This window comes from Mytilus galloprovincialis, chromosome 6 (genome assembly GCF_965363235.1).
Source record: "Mytilus galloprovincialis chromosome 6, xbMytGall1.hap1.1, whole genome shotgun sequence".
Taxonomy (NCBI): domain Eukaryota; kingdom Metazoa; phylum Mollusca; class Bivalvia; order Mytilida; family Mytilidae; genus Mytilus; species Mytilus galloprovincialis.
Genome location: NC_134843.1, coordinates 72,969,853 through 72,992,291, shown reverse-complemented (window position 1 = coordinate 72,992,291; position 22,439 = coordinate 72,969,853). Strand labels below are relative to the sequence as shown.

Here is a 22,439-nt window from a genome sequence, read left to right as displayed (position 1 = left end):
ATTTACTAGAGATAATTTTATAGGAGTTTAATTCAATCAATACAAAACGGTATATGCATATTCATTTTCGTTCATTCTTATATTGTGGTTAATAACTACGACCATTCGTCAGCTGTGCGCTTTTAATTGCGTATATTGTCGATAAGCTCTAAGAGTTAAACAGATTTTATTTTTTCCCAGAATTCAACAAATCGGGCTAAAACGTCACGACCCACTCGAGAATTCAACCAAAAAAGTTACAAATACTTGATTTTCTCCGTTATTAGAAGGAATATAAATTTAAAACTTTGCAAATGTGTTTTTTATGTTAAGATGAACAAAATTAGATGATAAGTAAAAAATCGCGGAATTTCCCTTTAAGATATATTTCATTTCAATACTAAAAAAAAAAGCTTAAATTTTATTATTTATTTTAAGCAAAATAATCTTATTGCAAATATGTCGTAATAATATGTGTGAAAAGTGAACCAGGATAGATTTCTTTTAAAGATTTACTGAATACACCTCATTTAGGTTGAAAATTCAATTTTTTTTTCGAAGTTGAGAAAATTATTTGGATTTTAACAACAATTAGGCCGAGGGAAGATGCTTCTAAAAACTAAACATTGAAGTGAGATTGCTCATTTGTTATAATAAACATAATATTAAAAACTCATCTTTGTATATTACAGTCCAGGCAATTACTGAAAACTGTAATATTACATTAAAATGTAATATTACACAAATCTGTAATGTTACAAAAAACTGTAATATAGGGTTTATATTACTGAAAGTTGTAATATAATAGTATTACTGAAAACTGTAATATAACGACAATATTACTAAAAACTGTAATATTACTGAAACTTGCTATCTTATCAAAAAATGTAATATAGTACTAATTCCCCTTTATCTCATGAAATATAACTTCCTGAGAGCATTTGAGTATCAAATTACATAGCCTATAAATAGTGCTGCAGGATTCAGTTCATCATTTACATTTGAGACAATGGAGGTACCAGAGAGGATAGAAAATGATGTGGAAATCTGTGAAAGTGAAGGGTAAGTAAAAAGTTTTCTTTTCTTTCTCCAATTTAGAAAATTTTTCAAAGTATCTCAGTAATTTTTTCAAATTAAATAATATGTAAACTCTTCATTCTAATGATTTTTATTCTGGTGAAATGTCTATTAAAAGAGTGAAACGCTGTTCAAGTGATGCACCCTACAAATTAACAAGTGAAAATAATGGGAGATAACTGTGGTTATACTAGAATTTTTGTGAAAAATGAGAAATTTACATTATAATAATAATTAGAACAGGTAGAAATACTTCTTCAATATATTGAGGAGAATTATTGATGTTATGGTTAATTATTTGAATTGAGAGCAGTATTATTATAAGTTTATTAAATATTAAGTATAAGTTATACAATATATTTCTTTGTTTCATTTGAATGTTTTAATTGATAGTATGTATGTATATTAGAAAAACTTAAAATGTGTAAATTATGACAAACAAACAATATGATTTATATTTGTAAATACATTGCTATAGTATGTACTTTATAGCTAAGTATATAATCAATACATGCTATACTGAGTAACATTTCATGGTTTATTGTGTTATATAAGTGTTCCAAAAGTTTTCTTATTGCCAGTCAAAACAATTTTTTTAATGTCTTAATAGTATACAATGATGAATGCAGGGATAGCTGGTTTTGGAGCTTGAATTTTTTCAGGGTGCCTAGATTGATTCAATTCTATTTTTAGACTATTATATATTTTCTGTTGAAGATTTTATTTCACTTTTTAGTTTTAATTCAGAAATGTTTTTGAACTGTTTTTCATTTATTTATTATTGCAAAAATTGTAAATGGTAGGGTTACTTGTATTCTGAAATGTGATGTCAAATATGTATTCAGCATTTCCTCACATTGTATTTTGCACTATTTTAAACCATACAAAAAAAATCCGAATAAAAAATATTTGTAAAAAAATCATAGAAAAATAATTATTAAAAAAAATCAATAAGTTATTGGAAAACATAGGTGTTTACACATGATCAAATTCTCATCTGGTCACCTGAGTTTAAAAGATAATACTTCAATTTTTTAAAATAGTTAAAGTAAAGGCAGAAATGTGCTGATGTTGAGTGACCTGTCTACTTTTACTTATGAGCTAGATATTTACTTCCAGCCAATCTAATTTTGAGTTCAGAACATGAATTTTGTTAAACATTAAAATGTTGTAATCCTGAATATGCATTTAACTTGCTTTTGGATATCTAAGAGCCATTCATTCAGCAACCTGTGTTAGTATTTAAACACCTTCGGTTGTTTGTTCATATTGCTTGACCGGTATGAGTGTAATTTTGCAATACAGATTTGATTTAATCTGATTTTTTTATGTTAACTCGGACAAAGGAGGGATAGACTTGCTACAATTCCCTTTTTGTATTTTTTATTCATACTACTTTATTTATTGATTGATGCTTGCTTAACGTCCACTATACTACTTAATATGTTTACACAAGGAAACTGTGTGATAGATAATGAATGTTCCAATATATTAATCAGAGACGGATTAAGGGGGGCCCAGGGGGCCCGGGCACCCCTTTTTTTGAAAAAATGTGATTGCTTATATAGGGAATCACTGAAGTGTGACTGGAGCGGGCCCCCTCTTAGGTCAGTCAGTGGGCCCCCACTTATGAAAATACCTGGATCCGCCACTGTTAATTTTGCATTTACATTGTCAGTAGCCTGGGATAGTTTACTACATAAAAAAATATCAGAAAGGAAATTATAAAAAGAGTCTTTAGAAATTTTAACTGTAAAGAGATGTAAGCTTATAAGATTAAATACAATTAAAGGAGCAATAAATTTAACAGAAGAATGAATATATATGATCACCAGAATGAGAACTGCCACATTGACAATTGTAGCATAATGTCTATTTGGCATATTAATTAAAAACAAAAAATGTGACCAATTTGAATCAGTAATACATGCAACTGGGAGGAAGTACTGATACATGTATCTCATAAACTAAAAGATAATCATTACTGTTGAAATTAAATAAATTAACAATACATGTAAATGAATTATGAAGTAAAGACTACTGAGATTTTGCCGTCAAGATATTGAATTTCTATTGCATAATTTAAACTATTTTTTTATATTTAAATCTCAAATTATCACAGAAAGTTTGTGAAACAGTCTGTAAATGCAGCTAGCATTTTTAAAAGTAATGGGAATGTGGTAGGTGGTACAAACTAAGCCAGATGATAGAGAAATTTCTTAAACCACTTATAACTCAAAAACACTTTAAATACCATACCAGCTTCACAAATATATTTCCACAATCTCATCTCATGTTATCATCAGTAATTTGTTAGATATAAATTTGTGGTCACACTTTCTCAATTGATATTATAACCACATGTTGACTTTAACTAGAATAGACTTAATCAGAAAATTTTTACACATAAAAACTATTTTTCTGTTCTTCCAGCTTCATAATGTTTCAGTTTACTTATTGAAACAAAAAAACATTGAAACTTTTGATTAATTTTATCAATCAAAATAAAAATAATTAACTATACACATATGACTTATTAATAACAAGAACTTTCTTTAAAAAAGATATCCGACGTATTTCAATTTGAGTATCTGTTTAAAACTCATTTCCATAACCTTCAGAAGCACAATGACTTAAGGTCCTCGTATCTTTCTATTCACATTCACCAAAACCCTGCAGAAATTTCACATGCGTAGGTGCATTCTAAAAGTCATGTACGTTCGTACAACAAAGTTTACATTAAAAATTATATAATTGTCATGGATGCAAAGAGCTATTGGAGAAACAATTATTTTAATAAAAATATAAATCTTTGTAAGATCTAGTTCAAATATTTATAGTTTTTCACTTGCTTTCCATCACGATATAATTAACGAGACGTTTTTTCAAACACAACCAAATCACCCACCATGACAGCATTTTGTCCAATCACAGAAGGGATTTTCGAGCATGCGTATTCTGTTGCCATAGTTAAGAGTCCTTAAGTTCAAAGGGCACAAACCGAAACTGTACCGACTACGTCGTAAAAACATGTTAAAATTCCTGCTGTAAGAAATAAGACTCCATATTTTTGAACTTGCAGTCCTGGACAAGAAATTAGGCATTAGTGCTAAATGACTTAATGACAAGTAATATCTTATAAGGCAACCTACATTTTTTCCTCACCTGGCCCACAGGGTCAAGTGAGTTTGTCTCATAATTTGGTGTCCTTTGTCCTGATCCATTAACAAAAATCCTCTCCTCTAAAACTACTGGGTCAAGTTAAACCAAACTTGTCCTGATTTATCTTTAGGGTATCTTGTTTAAAACGTGTATTCTATGACCCCTCCCTTCAACCAAGATGGCCACCATAGCTTCAATCAGAACATGGGGGTAAAATGCAGTTTTTTGGCTTATATCTTTGAAACTATATTTGCCTGCATGAAATTTCCAGACGCATAATACAACTCATTATTAGGTTTGTTACTCTGAATTGATAATTTCAAGGACTTTTTGCAGTTTTTGGTCATTATCTTGAATATTATAATATATAGAGAGAAACTGTAAACAGCAAAAATTTTCAGCCAAGTAAGATCTACAAATAAGTGAGCATGACCCCATAAGGAGTTACTGCCCTTTAAAGTCAATTTTTAAATTCATTGTAAATTTTTGTAATCTTATACCAAAATCTCCTCTGAAATTACTAGTCCTAATTAAGTCATCTTTAGGGTATTGAGTTTAAAAATATGTATCTGATGACCTGGCAAATTTCATTATCTCTAAGAAACGGATGTCCACTATTATTTTTTGTCTATCTGATGAGTTAAGCCTTTTTCAACTGATTTTTATAGTTCGTTCTTATGTTGTACTGTTATACCACTGTCCCAGGTTAGGGGGAGGGTTGGGATCCCGCTAACATGTTTAACCCAGCCACATTATTTATGTATGTGCCTGTCCCTAGTCAGGAGCCTGTAATTCAGTGGTTGTCGTTTGTTTATGTGTTACATATTTGTTTTTCGTTCCTTTTTTTACATCAATGAGGCCGTTAGTTTTCTCGCTTGAATTGTTTTACATTGTCTTATCGGGGCATTTTATAGTTGACTATATGCGGTATGGGCTTTGCTCATTGTTGAAGGCCGTACGGTGACCTATAATTGTTAATGTTTGTGTCATTTTGGTCTTTTGTGGATAGTTGTCTCATTGGCAATCATACCACATCTTCTTTTTTATATAACTGGAAACAACAATATTAATGTAAAGTAAGATCTACAAAACAAGACACAACCTCAAAAACTGAGAATTTTTAGGAAGGGGTGAACAGCTGAGACATAAAGTACCCTACCCTTTTCATATATTGTGTTTATCAAAAATATATACCTTGTCATATATTAATTAACAAAAAACAGAAGTATAGATATATTTTTCATCTTGTAAGTTCATTAGTGTACAGATTTATTTGGGGTCCTGAACCTCATCATGTTTATGTTAAAAAGAAACGCAATCGTAACAATCACACTTAACTTGTAAATTAAATTCATCACATCTTTTAAAATTATTTTCTTCTATTTTCCCCTTATTTATTTTTTAGGATGAAGAAATTTCTATTTCTATTTCAATAGACAATAAAATATGTTTCATCAGATAAATGCAGTATATTCAACCTAAAAGTGACACTTTCACTAAGTTTTAGGTTTTAATGAAAAACTGATAAAAAGTTACATAGCTGTTCCCTCTAAAAGAAGCTGACATGGAATTTCTTTTAATAATTGTTATCATGTTTCATGTCTACAACTTAATGTTAACTAGGTACAAATGTCAAAATGGTCAGATTTATAGCATCTATAACTAGCATCAGTGGAAAAACCACATTAAAATAAATAGAAATAAATTGGTTTGATAAATAGCTGATGCATTTACAGGACTTCAGTATAACCACATCAAACATAAATACTGCCATCTGATTAGTATCAGATACTTATGATGTAATCAAGCAAGTGATAATATCAACCTATTGATATAGATTAATTATAGATGAATTTCTCACCCTTTTCTAATATTATAGAGCATGAAATAGTGACCTATTCCAGGGTTCATCCTTACCACTCATTTACATTTGATAGTTAGTGCCCCCACCTAGCTGAAACAAATGTCAGTTAAATAAAGTATTATAAAGCATTGAGAAAGAGGTTTTTATTTTTGAATTGATTTAATATATAAGCTAGGGTTGCTATTTAATTGATCTTTTACACTGAAAGAAAAAGTTTTCTTAGGACTGAATATTTCTGTTCTAATGTTAAAGATTCTCTAGATCTTCTGATGTTAAAATACCATGGAAGTATAATTTCTTACTATAATACAAAAACCAGGTGTCTGTACATGTGTTAATACTTGGACTTTCCCACATGTCATAGACAATATTTACACAAACAATTAGAACTTAAGGAATGTAACCTCCAGTGGTGCAACCATTATGAAGTGACAGATTACATTAATTTGATCACAATATTTTGTAGAACTTATGTTAAATTATTATTAAAGCCTCTTCCCATTTTTTGGACACATTCTTGTTTAACAAAACTTGTAAATATAAATTAGATGAAATTGTGCTTTTTTTTTTAAAGATCGAGCTTTTCATTGCCTTGTTTTAAATTATTTTTTTTAATTTCTTTCAGAGCTTGAAGTAACTTAAATTTTGTATGATTGATAATTATTTAATTAATTATGTTAATAAACAATTTTCTTCACAAGACACTATTTTATTTGAGTTTCACCTCTTATAAAACATTTACATAATATTACAATTTCCAATATAAAAAAGAGCCACTCTAAAAAGAGTTATGAGAGACTATAATTTTTTTTTTAAATGGTAATATATACACACATAAAATATAAAACATAAAACAAATTAGAAGTATACAAATGTTAAGAATATAATAAACATGTTCTTTCACATGTAATAGGTAATCAAAAATAATAAGATGTGGGGAATTGGTCATCATTTAACATTCTTTAGATTGGCTATTTATTTTTGTGGACTAGTAGGACAGATTATTTATTTATTTATCTATTTGGGCACTTTTGAAGCATGATTTTGCATGTTCATTAAAACGAAGGACTTTTATTCCTGTACACTATTTCAAGTGGTATTCCCTTAGCTCGCGATCAGATTTAACTGCTACCAATATGTCACCAAAATATTTCTTGTTCCAGTGAAACCCAACAAACAAAACATCAAAAGGCACTAGAAAAGACTTGCAGGATATGTGGAAGTTTAGATTTGCACAAGTCATCTCACCTTAAGTATGAATTTTCTGTGGAGCTATTTGAAATTTTTGAAGTTGATGTCAATTTGGACCAACCTGCAATTCACCCGATTGCTATTTGCAGATCTCACGAACTCCTCTTATTGAAGTATAGGAATCTAAAAGCTACCAATCAGGAGCAAGCCTTCAAAACAAGCATCAAGACGGTGAATTTTTATCCTCATACAGATGAATGTAACATATGCTTTATTAATAAATGCCGTGGGAGAAAAAGAAAAAGGCAAGGTGTGAAAAAAATAGATATTATACCATTAAAATGTAAGAAAACAGAAGATCTGAATGAATCAATTGATGATGAAAACCAAACTGTCGTATCAAAGACAATTCTAGAACAACACGATTCAGAAATAAGGCAGTGCTTACCAGAAACTTTGATTTCTGATTTTGAAACCTTCGATATTAATGCAAGGAAAGACTTCCTTACTAAACTTGTCAAGCATTTGTCTAGTGAAGAATTGTCAGAGCTCATGTTTACAGTAGGAAAAGATCAAGAGGAAAGTTTAAAAAATGATATTGAAGATATTTCACAGCAGTATAAAGATCACACATTTTTAAAAGAATTTAATGCAGACAATTGGTTGTCAAAACGTAATATGCCATTGACACGGTTTATTGAAGGATTTACAAACTTTTCAGTAGCTGTTTCAAATGAAAATCTGAAATTATCTCTCTGTAGGATAATTGAACAAATTTATGCATTAAGATACCAGAAGCTTGTTTCTCCTATTTCATTCCTACTTTCTCTTTATGTGTATTCAAAAACAAGTAGTAGATTAGTTGTTGACTTTTTGAGCAAGTCTAGTCCATGTGGTACTTACACTACATTGCAAAAATGGATTTCTAAATCAGGAACAACTGCTCCTCCCTGTCCACCTGGAGTTATCATGGCTGCCTTTGACAATGAACAAGTTGTAGCATATAAGAGAGGAATATCCCCAAACCAAAAGTCAAGATCTTCTGTTATTACATCATTAATATATGCTGCTATAAATTCAGATGCCAACATGCAGACCTTCATTCAAACACAGGATGAATTCAAGCCAAAAAACTGGTTCAAATTGTCTCATTTTGATGAAAAACTAAAATTTGCTGAAACAAAAGACCAAACAGAAAGGAATATACAAGCTGAAAAAATTTTAAAGGAGAAAAACTATTTTTTAAGGGGAATAAAGGAAATAAGGGATCAAGTCAACAATGAATATGAAGAACTTGAAAAATTGCATTATGAACAACTATATCATTTCATAAAACATGCAATTGAAACTGTTGTTGAAGAACATACAATGGAAGGGTCTGAAAATGCATTTATGGATAATATAGACAAAAATACACACAATGAAGAAAGAATGAAAGACATTCTGATCTGCACATTATGTGGGACAGAAAATGCGAGACGTAAACTGGTCTGTGAAGGATGCAAGAATAGAGAAGGAATCAAAGAGGCAAGAACAAAAAAGTCAAATGGTTCTTGTAGCACTGTGTCATCCACAAATATCAAAACAGCTTCAAAAACACAAGAAATTCTACTTACTGACAATTCAAACCAAGATGAATATTCAAGATACCAGCATATTCCATCCAATCATCAAAACCCGACATCTGTAACAGTTGGGATGCCTGCATTTGTCAACCCTAACAGCAATGAATCCGTCTCTCTTGTAATGAGACATATTGGTATAAATTGTGGCATCAAAAGATATGGAGGAAGTGAACGAAGTTGGGCTTTTGTTTGCTGTGATGGAAGACCTCACAGTTTATACCACAAAATTTTAGAGGAATCCATTCTATGTAACTACTGCCAGAAGCCATTTCAATCTCGAAAGGTTTACAAGGACCATCATAAATCTTGCCATCAAAACTTAACATCATCCTGTTCAAGGGAATTCGATTGGGTATACATGCGCATAGGAGGAGGGCATTATGAAATGAATGTTTTAAAAGCATTTTTTGAGTTAAACTGGATACCTTATCTAGAAAAAATGTGTGAGCTCATGGGATTTAACTCAGAAAATGCTAAACACTTTGCAAAAACATGTAAAGACCACCATCTAGCCTGGCAACTATTGCTCACTTTTCATACTGCTGCTTTAAATGAAATGGTCATACCATTTGTAAGAAGTCTGATGAATACCAATGATGAACCAACAGTTGAAAATTATTTCAAATTTTATAAGCAATTTCAAGCACAAAATCCAAACCATGCATATCTCCATCTCCAAGTATGCAGATATTCCCAGGCTATTATCAACTTTCGCATGGGAATTCGACGAAATAATTCCCAATTAGTACATAGTGCAAAATTTCATCTGAAAGAACTTTTTTATGGCCGCTGTCATCCACATTACCAAAACATTGAATTATTTGATTCAATTCAGTATAAATTTATGCCAGAAGAAGTAAAAGCCTCCTGGGATAACAATACTTCATTTTCTGTAAGTGGAAACAAGTCAAAAGGACAAGATCTTGATTTTATCTTAGAAGAAAAAAACAAGGCAATTAAACAGTATTTACCAAGTGGAAGTGTGCCATCTGATGAAACCTGGAGAAATATTTGCTGCAATCTTAAATTTTTTGAAACCATTCAAGAAAAATTAGCAGAAATACTTGGATTAGGACAACAAACTGATTATGGAACTAAATTAATTGATATTTCAAATGCCATAACTAGTTTTCGGCCAGTGCTAAGAAAACATCTTGCTGCTATGGTTGATGACCACCAGTCTGTAAGTGGGAGAAAACTTCATCCCAATCTTGTAAATTTTCTAGAAACATCCACACAAAAAAGACAGGATAAAATTGACTCTAGCATTCTGGGAATAAATATTGAAAAATCAAGTGGACCTGTTTTTATTACTGATGACGAAGAAGAACTACACCAGAAAAAGATGACTAAAGCAGAGCTGAAAAATAATATAACAAAACTGATTGAAAAACTTTCTGAAAATGTTGAACTCCAAACCCATTATGTGGCAATATTAGAAAGTTTAAATGACACAAACACAAATAAAGACACATATCTAACTCTATACTTTGAACTAAAGGATGTTACTGCAAATTCAACATCTGATTCCTAAAAAGAAATAAGATAAGAAATTAGAAAGTATGATTTTCTCTCAGTATACCTATTTATATATAAATATATATTTCTATGTTTGCAGAATTTTGTACATTAATCATTATTTGTGCTGAAATAAGATCTTAGCTTCATTCTTTATTTATTTTTATAAATTTTTGCATTCATATACATTAAGATTTGTTATGTAGAATTGTATTATGATCTTATAATGCAGTGTAAATACATGTACATATCATTCACATGCATAAATCATTGTTTAAAGTTTTTTTTTAATATATCATATAATTAATGAAACTTATTTAAGTGAGTCTTATTTAGCAAATATTAAAAGGCTGAAAGCAAGTACACAAAAAAATGTATAGTTATTTTTGGAGTTCACTGCTCAAAATTATTTGAACAGAATTTACGTCATCATAGAAATATTGCTTTGTTATTTTTTATTAACTAAAGGATGTTACTGTAAAGTCAACAACTGTATACATATTTATATATAACAGGCTAATATTTAAAGTTGGAATTATTTTTAATTATGGAATTGCATGTTTGGATTATTTCTTGTGCTTGAGATTCTTAATGTTAATTCTGTATTTCAATGTTCTGTGTGGCGCACAACACTTTCTATTGCAAATGAGATAGAACATTTTTAAAAGAATGTACTGAGTGGTGCACAACACTTCTTCTTTAGTTTCAGAAAACCATCAACATACTGATGTTTACTTTCCGGCAACTATCTATACAAAATATATTGTATAGAAAGTGTTATTCGAGGCTGAAAACTTTATAATACAGATTAAAGCACAAGAAATTAGGAAATTTTGAAATAATACCCTGTTATATATTTCTACATTTCTGAATGAAACATTACTGACTGTTGTAAGCTAATGTAAACTCATTTGTATTAGAATTACACTTAACTTCTATTATATTACATTTTACTGTAATATTACATTTTACTATATTACAAAATACTGTAATATTACAAAATACTGTAATATTACTTTTTACTATAATATTACATTAAGCTATAATACTACATTTTACTGTAATATTTGTGAAAATCATTATTTACCCTAACATCATTTTGATTCAAGATCAACTTTTAAAAAAGCTTTTATTTTCTCCTTTCTTTATTAACTATAAATGTTCGAAATTCATTTGAATATTTGCAACTTTTAAAGAAAAACAATAAGTGTTACCTCTGTCTATTACTTATACATTATTTAAACTCCTTCATTTTCACACATCCTAAACCATGTAAATGCAGAAGTAATTCAGTCCTTTTGTATTCATGAATTAATGAATATTCAACTTATCATCTGAGAATCTAAATTTTAATATAACGAAACAAGTGGTCAAATTAAAATGTACATTGAAATTTTCCTTTTCTTTTAATTTCTTTCTTCTAATTCCGTCTGTCATAATTGTATAAGAAATACATTAACGTTTAAATTAGTTTATATATTTATACAGCATGTTATATTTTTTTTAAAAATTCTTTCTGGCTCATGTTAACATGGGAAGGCATTATATTTGACAATATCTTTATACCAAGCATTGTAAGCCAGATGTAAAATGTTTTTCAATTGTCTGAAACTAGTCATTATTATATGTAATTTTAAAATATGCATATTATGTAAATGTAAAATTTTAGTAAAACTATTGATGTCTAAAAAAAATTGATAAGTCAATTGGATGTTTTAGCAAAGGTATTTGAGTATCAAATTCAATCAGTTTTTGATCTCAAAATGAATATTGACAGCTATTTTTCAAATTTCCATTCCTATTTCAAATTATTGAAATAAAATATTTCTAGTTAAATGTATTCTATATATTGATGGTTTGCTTCTTTATACAGATCTGAAGATATAATTGAAAAAACAAATAAACTAAAGCCTGGAAAAAATAAGCAACATTGTTCGGATGAGGAATTGTTTAACGCGCTAAGGAGCAATGAAAGGAGGATGAAATCAAATGCCTTAAAACAAATTTCTAAGCAGATTAAAAGACTTGCTGACCTTCAAACTATAGAATTGTCTGTGGTATTTTGTGTTAGAGACAACGTTCAAGAGAGACAACTCATAAAGTTTTGTGGGTCTGGGGAGTTTTTACAGAATTTAAAAGAAGGCAAACCTATTTTAGGCGTGGAAGAAATTAAGCGTTTATCAAAGACACAAGAAGGGTATTTGCCAAGGATAGAACATACTGTGCCCCTTCCAATGTTGACACCCTCAAAGTTGTCATGTGGACCAGGCGTGTCAAAACAAATTGCAAGTAGACAAAAAGAGATGTTGGAGGCAACAAGTATTGTAACTGAAGACCAGGATAATTCCTTTTCTATAGGTTTGTGTTTGAATTAAACCCTAGTTTTTTTTTTCTCTATTTTTCCACTGCAAAAAAAGAAAAAAAAACCTAAGTTTTTCAATAATCAAAATAAGTTCTTTTCATACTGCTAAATATCCAATAAAAAATTCCCCTAAATTGTATGGTTCATGATACAAGAATATTTTTATACTGTTTTCATAGTAAATATTTTTGTGCAAATTTTATCTATTTTCGTCAGTGTTTGAACTTTTAACTTTCAAGGGATTGCGTACTAATGTCGAAAATTCATATTGTTAAATATGAGGTTTCCTGTGAAATCAATATTAATATAAATTTAACCTGATTTAATCTGAAAACATAATAAATTTTACAAGCAAATGCAAGTCTTTTATGCTAAAAGTTAAGATTTATACCATTTAGATTCACCAAGCACGAAATCACAACAATCTAGTAACAAGAAGGTAGACAATGTGGACCAACGGAAGCCAAAGAGGTCAAAGACAAAGACTAAAAAGGCCAGCTCTTCAAAAGATGAAAGGGGCCAAAGGACTAAAAGAAAGCTAATTGATGGTAAGAATCTTATTGGATTGATTAAATGGAAACTTTATATTATTTCATATACTGATTCTTAAACTGTGCATTTGGATTTTTTCGTCCATTTTTACGAGTTGTTTCACATTGATGTCTACTGGGTCTTACATTAAAAAAAATGTTTGACTTTATCAAAAGTTAAATTCTGGGAGTTTTAAAAATTGAAGAAATTTATACTATATATTCATATTTTAGTTTTTGGGTCCCATGTTCAAGTTTGTCCAAAAAGTCAAAAATAAAACTTTGTTTGATTTCATCAAAAAATAAACTCTTGGTAACTTGGAGATCGCGAATCTATTTCGATTTTGAATAATAGACCACTAAGGTAAAAAGTTCAATATCACATTTTGTTAGTTCTTTGAACACATTCGTTTGTTGTCAGAAACCTATGCTGTTTCAAATGGTAAAGATCACAATCAAATTTTTGTTCAAATATGACACTACTTTTTTCTTATTTTTTTTCAGAAACAGATTCTTTGGAACAAAATGATAATCATTCAAATGAAAATTTCAACAAAAATGATGAAGATTATCATGACATATATATTGCAGAGGTAATGAAGAGTTTTTATTGTTATTACTTTTCTTTTCTTTGCAAGGTGTGGTGTTTTGGACCTGTTATAGAATTCTATGAAAATTTGAGTAAATTATAAAGCCGATTATTTTAGAAAGATTAAAATAGTGAAAATTCTTAAAGGTCATGGCAAAAATCAAATGTATTTCTGGCCATACTTTTACTTCTATAATAAAGCCTGATTTTTTAAAAGCAAGAATTGCATTTTAAGGTATTTTCTGCTTATGTGTCAGTTTTTTGCATCTTAAACACTTTCTTGGTTAAAAATGTTTATTCTGAATATTGCTAGATCTTACACATTATCTGTTAAAAGTTATTTCTAACAAACGTATATGAATGTTCAAAACAGTAAAGTTTAACTTTTCAAAGTGATTCTATCAAATATGTCTTACTAAAACATCTGTTTCTGCAGGTTGAAACACAAAATATATCTGTGGATAACGAGAAGGAGGAAGAAGAACAGATGCATTTAAGTAAGTTCCTTCAAAAAATGAATACCACTTTGATTGGTTTTAAAAACAAAACAGTTTAAATCCATTTCATTGCACTTTTCATAATAGTTTTAACACAGAATTGTTTTTGTGGGAAATAATATCTTATTCGTTTCATAATTTGTTTATGAAATATTTAATATAAATTGATTCATTCATCAAAGCAAATTTTAGACAAAAATCTTATATTATCTATCATATTCAACAACTTATATTTAATCAAAAGAATAGACCTCAGTGTATACCATAGCTTAGTGCATGTAGTGAAAATACCATATGTGAAGATTACTAGAAAGATAAATTGATTTGACAATTATCTGATAAATTTTTATAACTGTGGTTTTAACTACATCCTGGCATCTATCTTATTTTAGACACTCATGATAAGGTTAGGTTTTCACTTGCATTTAATATAATCATGAAACTGAAAACCCTGACCTTTTGATATATCTATAATACTTATTTCCCGCTTCTTTCATATAAAATGGGTGTCTCATCCCTACCTCTCAATACATATGTAGTAAGTGGACCCCCCAGGAAATGTATGTTTTGAAGATGGATTATTTGCTGAAAATAAGAGAAAACAAAACATAGACCTATATATATTTAAAGAAAGATACATTCCCCTTTTTCTATCTTCTGTTAAAACAAGAAATTTAATGACAATTAAATAGCCCGATTAATTTATAGTTTCTCTTCATAGGTGATACAGAAAGAGAAGATCAAGGAATGCCTATCATTAAGGCCCCAGGTACTATACTGGAATACTTTTGTTCTTTTTTTTCTTTTTTTTATAATGTATTGTAAAATTATTATGTTGAATTATGTATGCCCCATTTGGGTAAAATAAGCATTTTACAGCTTGTTGTTCGATGTGAGCCAAGGTTCCCTGTTGAAGGCCGTACATAGACCTATAATGGTTTACTTTTATAAATATTTCTTGACAAAAATTCTGTATAAAAAAACTATGATGTGTCAAATGTTTATTTACTAGTCAAATTCAGACCTGTATAAAGCTTGAATATAATGTGTCCATTTTTGCTATTCCTGTTCAGAGTTAAACCTTTGCATTTGTATTCAGCTGGGCTCGGCTAAGCAGTATATTAAAAAAAACAGAAATAAAAGTAATATGGCTGAAAATGTATCTTCTTTAGAAATTACAAATATGCTTTGCTATTATCTTTAATAGAAAAAAAGAAGCGAAGAAATTCTAAAAATAAAGACCAAGAAGCTCCTTCAATTGTCCCAATTGACCATATTGCAACAGAAGACATCAATAGTGTAAGTATTTATATGAACTTAATGATCATCAAAGTTCTAACAGTAGTGTGCATTTTATTGTCTATTTCCATATCACTTTAAGACATAAGCCCAAATGTACAGCTACTTTGTAGCTGTGGTCTTATCAGACATCATGTCAATGCCAATTACCCCAGACCATGTATCCTGCTTGGTTTGTTTATCTTAATTTCTGAACATCTAGTCACATGCATATCATTTTACTTAATAAATATTATTTTCAGCCTTTATTTTATAATACAGTTATTAATATTTATCATATGTTTAGTAGTAAATAAAGAAGTTTTGCATATGTGATAAATAGCCTGCTGTTTAATCCATATCGCGCAACTTTGATGCGCACCCTTTATCGCATACCCTTTATCACACCCCTACCCTTTATCACACCCCTACTTTTTTTTTTTTTTTTTTTTTTTTTTATACATAAAGTCAGTTTTTTGAATGACGTCATTGTTTGGTATGTGACGTCACGAACGTCGAGTTTTCATATTGTATGTGACGTCACGAACGTCAAGTTTTCATATTTTTTGGCACACTAAATGCAACTATGAAAAATACAAAACACACAAATTAAGGCCTTTGAAACAAGACAAAAGTAGAACTGAAGGTAACCCAGTGCTATGGATCAGAAAACAGTTCATATAATATAAATACTCTTCTGTTGAAATATATGATAAAGTGTATAATACATGTCAAAATCCGTATCACATGCCGTATCACCCTCGACCAATATCATCCCTCGGGCCTAAAGGCCCTTGGGCTGATATTGATGTCTCGGGATGATACGACATATGATACGGATTTTGCCATGTATTATTCTCTATATACAAATGATTTCTAGCAAGTATTGATATAGGATCAATATTAATTTAATGTGAAAGTTGGATATCAGAAGTTAATATGAAAAAAAAACAATCTATTAATAATTATATTAAATTTTTTGTTAATGTCAATACTGCAAAGGAATTAAGTTTTTATTAAATGATTTTTTTTGCACAGTAGCAAATATTACACACTTTTCAAAAGAGAATGACATAATTATGATATTGTCAAGTAATATTGTACAGGGTGAAAAGAAAAGGACACGGATTAACGATTGACACATTGTAATGTTTCAGAGAAAAAAATAGGGATTGTCATTTGGAGGTGTAATTAAAAAAAATATATTTGGTAATCAAATTGATCTTTTGATACAATTCATTTTGACAAGGGATCTTGAAATGACACCAAAAGCTGCACCATCTTACTGTACTTATAAAATGACATACTTTCTCTGTGTTTGTACAAATTGAATTACAAAAAGTTTTATGATAAAAACAACTGAAAATTTAGTGGTTTATTAAGTCAACATCTGGTTATAATAATGGAACTGTAAAGAAAGTGTGACCACATAATTTATCTATAACAGATTACTGATAACATGCTGAGATAAATTTGTAGAAATATATTAGTAAATCTGGCTTATGTCTTAGAGTGAAATGTAAAAGTATACCCTTCAGGTAAAAACTTAGGCTTATAAAAAAATTTTCTAGCCAAATGCGCTTTTGTCTGTACATGACTCATCAGTGACCAACTTATCAAAATAAATATAAGGCTTAAATAAAGTAGAATGTGGCAGTCAATTGTCACCAGCAAACTGATTTGATTAATAAAATTCTTTTTATCTTTTTATAATTTGAATACATTCCGGCGAAAAAAAAAGTTTCTCTAGTTCTTAGTAATTTATCCCTTTCCGCACCAATTGTATAAATAAATATCACTGTGGAGAGTGGATAAATATCCTATCGCAATCAATGCAGTGATAGAATATAAATATATATAAGGTAATTAATTTAATAGCTAAATATTTTGGTTCAATTTACTAATTCTTTGTAGGATAACACAAGAAACCAAATAAATGAAGATGTGACTGCAGAGGAAGGTAAGCAAATAAATAACCAGTATGTCAATCAGCTGATGATTTAGAATTAATAATTCAATCAGTTTTATATTTTTTACCCTCCAAATAATATAGTCTTCAGTCAACAAATGATAAAGACCATTGGGCTTGTATGTACTTTATATATACCCAATCAATCGTATGACACTTCAGATAAAACTGATAATGTTACAGATGATTATTCTCTCTCAAAAGTTGCTGACACATTAAAAATTCCTTCCCAGAATTGTAATCTTATTTCTGGCTTACATTTTCTGGCGTTTTAATAAGTTGAAATGTCAAAATAATGAGATTAATAGCATCAACCAATAGTGAATAGTTCAGTGAAAATACTGTTGTGCACTGAAACATGCCAAATGACAAGAAAAAATATAAAAAAATATTGAGTTATATTTGATAGACCTCAGTGATATTGTTTGCCTTAAATTAGTGGAGAATAAAGGCTTTTTCCTCTGGAGAAGAATCCCAATTTGAAAAAAAAATGGCTTAAAATTATTCCCAAAAAGACAATTTTTTTCCCAAACAGTGCTGTCTCAGTAGAAATTGTGCATGAATACAAACTGAAAAACACTCATTTGAACATTTTTCATGGCTAAAATGACTATATTTTCAGATTTTAGGGTCTATTTATGTATCATCACTGACAAAATGAAGTCTTATTTTAAAGCAGGGTTTGACTCTTGACAATGGCTCTGTAAATTGAAGTTTCAGTCAAGTTCATGGTTGATTTTAATTTTCCCAATTTGATGAAAATGACGCATATTTTCCCAATAAAAAAGGGTAGAGGTAGTTTTGAAAAAAGCCAACAATATCACTGGACCTGTATGAAATCAACAGATACTGAAGCAATTTAGCTGCAAAATGTAACGTCTTAAGAAATTAAAAATGTACTTTACTTCATTTTTAATAGCAAAAAAGAAACGAAGAAATACTAAAAAAAAAGATCAAAGAACTCTTTCCCATGACCATATAGACCAGGATGCATCACAAGACTTCCAAAATGTAAGTATTTTATATGAACTTAATCATTAACAGAGAACACAGAGAACAGTAGCTTACATATTTCCAAATGTAGACTTTTCATAAGGTAAACTCTACATGTAAAGTGTGTTTACATTATTGTTAACCAGTTTATATAAATGAAGTCATAATGTTTGTATGTCCATATGCCATCCCGGGGCCTTAATTTTGTTTATAAAATACCTATTCCCTATTCTTATATTTTGTATATATCAAAATAAAATAGTTTGCATATCATAAGTGTTCTAGCATTTATATGTTATTTCTCCTTCCGATCAAAATCAAATAATTTAATTTATTTATTCTTTGTAGGATTCAAATTCCCAATCAGATCACGATGTAACTGCAGAAAAAGGTAAGCACACATGTGTATTTAATGAATAACTATCAAAATATGTCATTTGATTGACCATTAAGACTAAACAGTTAAATCTAATTTCTTAAAAAAAATTTCTTTAAATAATAAATTCATTTTTTTTTATTAAACTGGTAAAAGATAAATTGCCATTCCCTAAAAAAAATGCTGACATTTTGGAAATTCCTAACCTTATTTCCTGTTTACAATTTTGTTTTGTTAGATGCATATGTCAATATAATGAGTTAATTAGCATCAACAGCTGGTGAACACCACTTGCTAAAATAAAAAGATAATAAGATTGATGATACATTTATAAATGTGGTTTTTAAAACCCACTAAAACGTCTTCCTTATTATATTTTATCTGCTTTAAGATGCTTATGATTGATTAATGCTTATATTGATATAAATGCTCAATCATTATATAAACTAAAAGAAATTAAATTGAAAATGAATAAAGATGAAATATATATGAACTTGTTATAAATTTATTCTTTCAGATACAGAAAAAACATGGGAGATAAACTCATATTATGCAGTTGCATTTGAGGATCGATGGTATCCCGGAGTGGTGACTGCCATCCAAGGAGACAACAAGGACTGGGCATCCATCAAATATATGCACCCTAGTGGTGAAAATTTTAAATGGCCCGGCAAAGAAGACTCTGCATTAGCACATATAAATGCAATGCTCTGCAGAGTCAATGTTAATATCTTGGCAAATGGTCGTTTATGGACAGTGTCCAATATTGGCAAAATTGATAATTTATACAAAAGTCAATCAGAACTACAAATTGTTGAAATTGATTATCAATAGACTATGTTGTTACTGTTTATAACATGCATCAAATTCAATTTAAAGATCATTTCAAAGTGAATTGTCCTTTATATATCAAAGAGAATAAAAAATATTTGTTAAAGTATTTAAACAGGGTGTTTTTGCTAGATTCAAAGAATTATCCAAGGAGACAAAATATTTGGCTAACTTCCTCACCTAAAACACCTAAAATTCAATCAAAGCTTTTTGCTATTCATTATATCAAATTAAATCAAAAATAAAAACACATGTAATCTTTTCCATATTTTCCTTTGTATAAATTATCAATTTTGCCAATATTTGCCATAGTCAACAACATAACAGCCTTATAAAATAGGATGTATAATGCCATAAAGAGGTGGAAGATGAATTTCATTTTTTCATAACATGTACAGAACTTATTAGACCTAGTCTTCTTGTGAAGAATGTAATATATTTATTAATTAAATATATCGTTAACAGCATAAGTGAAATGTATAATGTAATAATTGTAAACTGTGTGCGATTGGTGACTAACATTATAATGTAATATTTCAAGATATTTAAAATGATAATTTTATAGAGGAGGTATGTTGTAAAATCTCTATTATTTTCAGTGCTACATTATTGTATTGTTTTCCATCTATCATTTTGTTATTTATATGTTTTGTTTTTGGTTTTTTTATTTAGAAACAATCCTATATTGTTTGGATTTTAAAACTTATAAAAATTCTTATTCTTATTCTCTGAGGGTTCAAGAGTCATAGGGTTTAATTTTGTATACAACACTTGTACATTGAACAAATAAATGACCAACCTTAAAACTTGTATTGGAATGAAAATGGAATTTTACAATAAGCAACATTTTTATTATCTTAGTAATAGCTTTAATCTATTACAGTATTGGTCCTTTAGATCAAACTAACAGCACTACCGTAATGAGATTCCAGTTCATTTTTTTCAATAGACAACTATTATATAAATTTAAAATGTACATTAGGAGATATGCAAGTAGAATAATTGTTTTAACTTTTAATTCCTACACAAGGTGAAGATTAAACCATATCTATCATTTGTTAGCTTTCAATGTTGAGTAAAAATGAACATAATAAATTCAATTTGATAATTTTGATATATTTGTTGTTGCTGTTTTACTGTTAAAATATATATATACTACACTATATGGAGAAACAAAAACAAACAAACCTAGAAACAAATTTGTTTTTCTGTAATGAAAAATTTATTTGTACCAACTAATGGGAGATAACCCCTACTTCCTTAAAATAAATGTTATATTACAGATTTGTGTAATATTACAGATTTGTGTAATATTACATTTTAATGTAATATTACAGTTTTCAGTAATTGCCTGGACTGTATTATGTATACACACTATGTATTTCATGAAAAGTAAAATATTTAAGTTTTACTATCTAGTCATTGTTCATTTCAAACATAATCCTTTTCAAAGTTCTTTATGATACTGCTTCACATTTTTTTTTTTTTTTTTTATCAAATTGGAGAAAGGTTTGAAACAGTGTTATAAACATGCTAAATTTGTAATATTTGATTTCAGGGCGAGTCCCGATGAAGTTGGAAGAGATGACAAATCAGATTCAAGTTCTACATGTTCTATCTATAAGTCCTCATCAAGTTCAGCATCAAATTGTTCAACTTCTAGTTTGACTAGTGATTCTGTAAGTAATTTCAGTCTTTGAAATCATTGTTAAAAAAAATTAAAATAGTAAGCATGGTCAGGAATCAGATTTTGAAATGATAATTAGCTTCACTTTTAAAAAAATTGTTCCATATATATATTGTCATTTCTGTTAGAAATAACTTAAGAAGAAGAAAAAAAGTAATGACAGAAAAGAAACAATTTAAATCTGCAGAAGCAGACCTGCATCTAGATAAGCATCAGGCTAGTATCAAGTCACAATTCTTTATAGGCACTGTATGATCATGATGATGCTATATTGTCATTTGTAAGTAGAAAAAAAACAAATATTTGAAACCAGCTCCAAATAAATAATACAAAAACAAGTAGGCAACAAGAAATGAAATCTGGCTTTTTGGCAAGTGTCAAAATGATAAAACCATAGACTTAAGGAAGTTGCCCACTCAGTTTAAAAATAACAAGCTTTCCATGACACTTTTAAATATTGATTAGTGATTAAGAAAGTAACCAAAAGAGCAAATAAAAAATATAGGTCAATGTGCTTGTTTTTAAGATATAAGCCATTAATTTTTTGGTGGGAAAATTTTCTCTCTTGACTTTTCATAGCTTTATCATGTTTATCATTGACAAGTTTAAGTTCTCAAAAAACCATTAAAAATAAATATGAGACTTTTACAGATGGCTTATAATTATAAATGTAAAAGATTTATAAAAAGAAAAATGGGGGTCAATGGGCAATTTTTTTTAAGGCATTCAAGTAGATAAAACCAGAGGATTCCAAAAATCTGACAATTCCAAAAACATGACAAGCAAACATCCTTAAAGAGCAATTCAAGTTAAAACCATTGAATTCTGTCTGTAATGATTGTATGGAAAACAATGTATTGCATTTTGATGTTGTTTTATTGTATGTACTGCATCTGTCCTTTAACAAAATA

The 22,439-nt window shown here is 29.1% G+C and overlaps 2 protein-coding genes across 3 annotated transcripts in view; both read left to right on the top strand.

Annotated features, from left to right (window-relative positions):
- LOC143080267 (terminal nucleotidyltransferase 4B-like) overlaps nt 1-22,439 on the top strand; it is a 44,848-nt gene that overhangs the window by 16,619 nt on the left and 5,790 nt on the right. Inside the window, exon 10 of the mRNA XM_076256005.1 lies at nt 21,400-21,520. Within this exon, the coding sequence (XP_076112120.1) occupies nt 21,400-21,520 (121 nt within the window). The remainder of the gene's footprint in view (nt 1-21,399; nt 21,521-22,439) is intronic.
- LOC143080268 (uncharacterized) lies at nt 698-21,047 on the top strand. Of its 2 annotated transcripts, XM_076256006.1 has the most exons (11): nt 701-1,041; nt 12,290-12,774; nt 13,177-13,326; nt 13,813-13,901; nt 14,334-14,394; nt 15,116-15,163; nt 15,602-15,693; nt 17,587-17,632; nt 18,561-18,652; nt 18,983-19,025; nt 19,528-21,047. In XM_076256006.1, the coding sequence occupies exons 1-11, from the start codon at nt 989-991 to the stop codon at nt 19,842-19,844; spliced, it is 1,476 nt and encodes a 491-aa protein (XP_076112121.1). In that variant the 5' UTR covers nt 701-988; the 3' UTR covers nt 19,845-21,047. The 2 variants fall into 2 exon arrangements, with proteins under 2 accessions (XP_076112123.1, XP_076112121.1); XM_076256008.1 differs by lacking the exons at nt 18,561-18,652; nt 18,983-19,025 and having other exon boundaries at nt 698-1,041.

What these genes read in the sequence shown, in the direction of transcription:
- LOC143080268 (XM_076256006.1), top strand. Translation starts at nt 989, where the DNA reads ATGGAGGTACCAGAGAGGATAGAAAATGATGTGGAAATCTGTGAAAGT. An exon ending in GGATAATTCCTTTTCTATAG is followed by an intron (nt 12,775 to 13,176) that starts GTTTGTGTTTGA and finishes TATACCATTTAG; the next exon opens with ATTCACCAAGCACGAAATCA. An exon ending in ATGACATATATATTGCAGAG is followed by an intron (nt 13,902 to 14,333) that starts GTAATGAAGAGT and finishes CTGTTTCTGCAG; the next exon opens with GTTGAAACACAAAATATATC.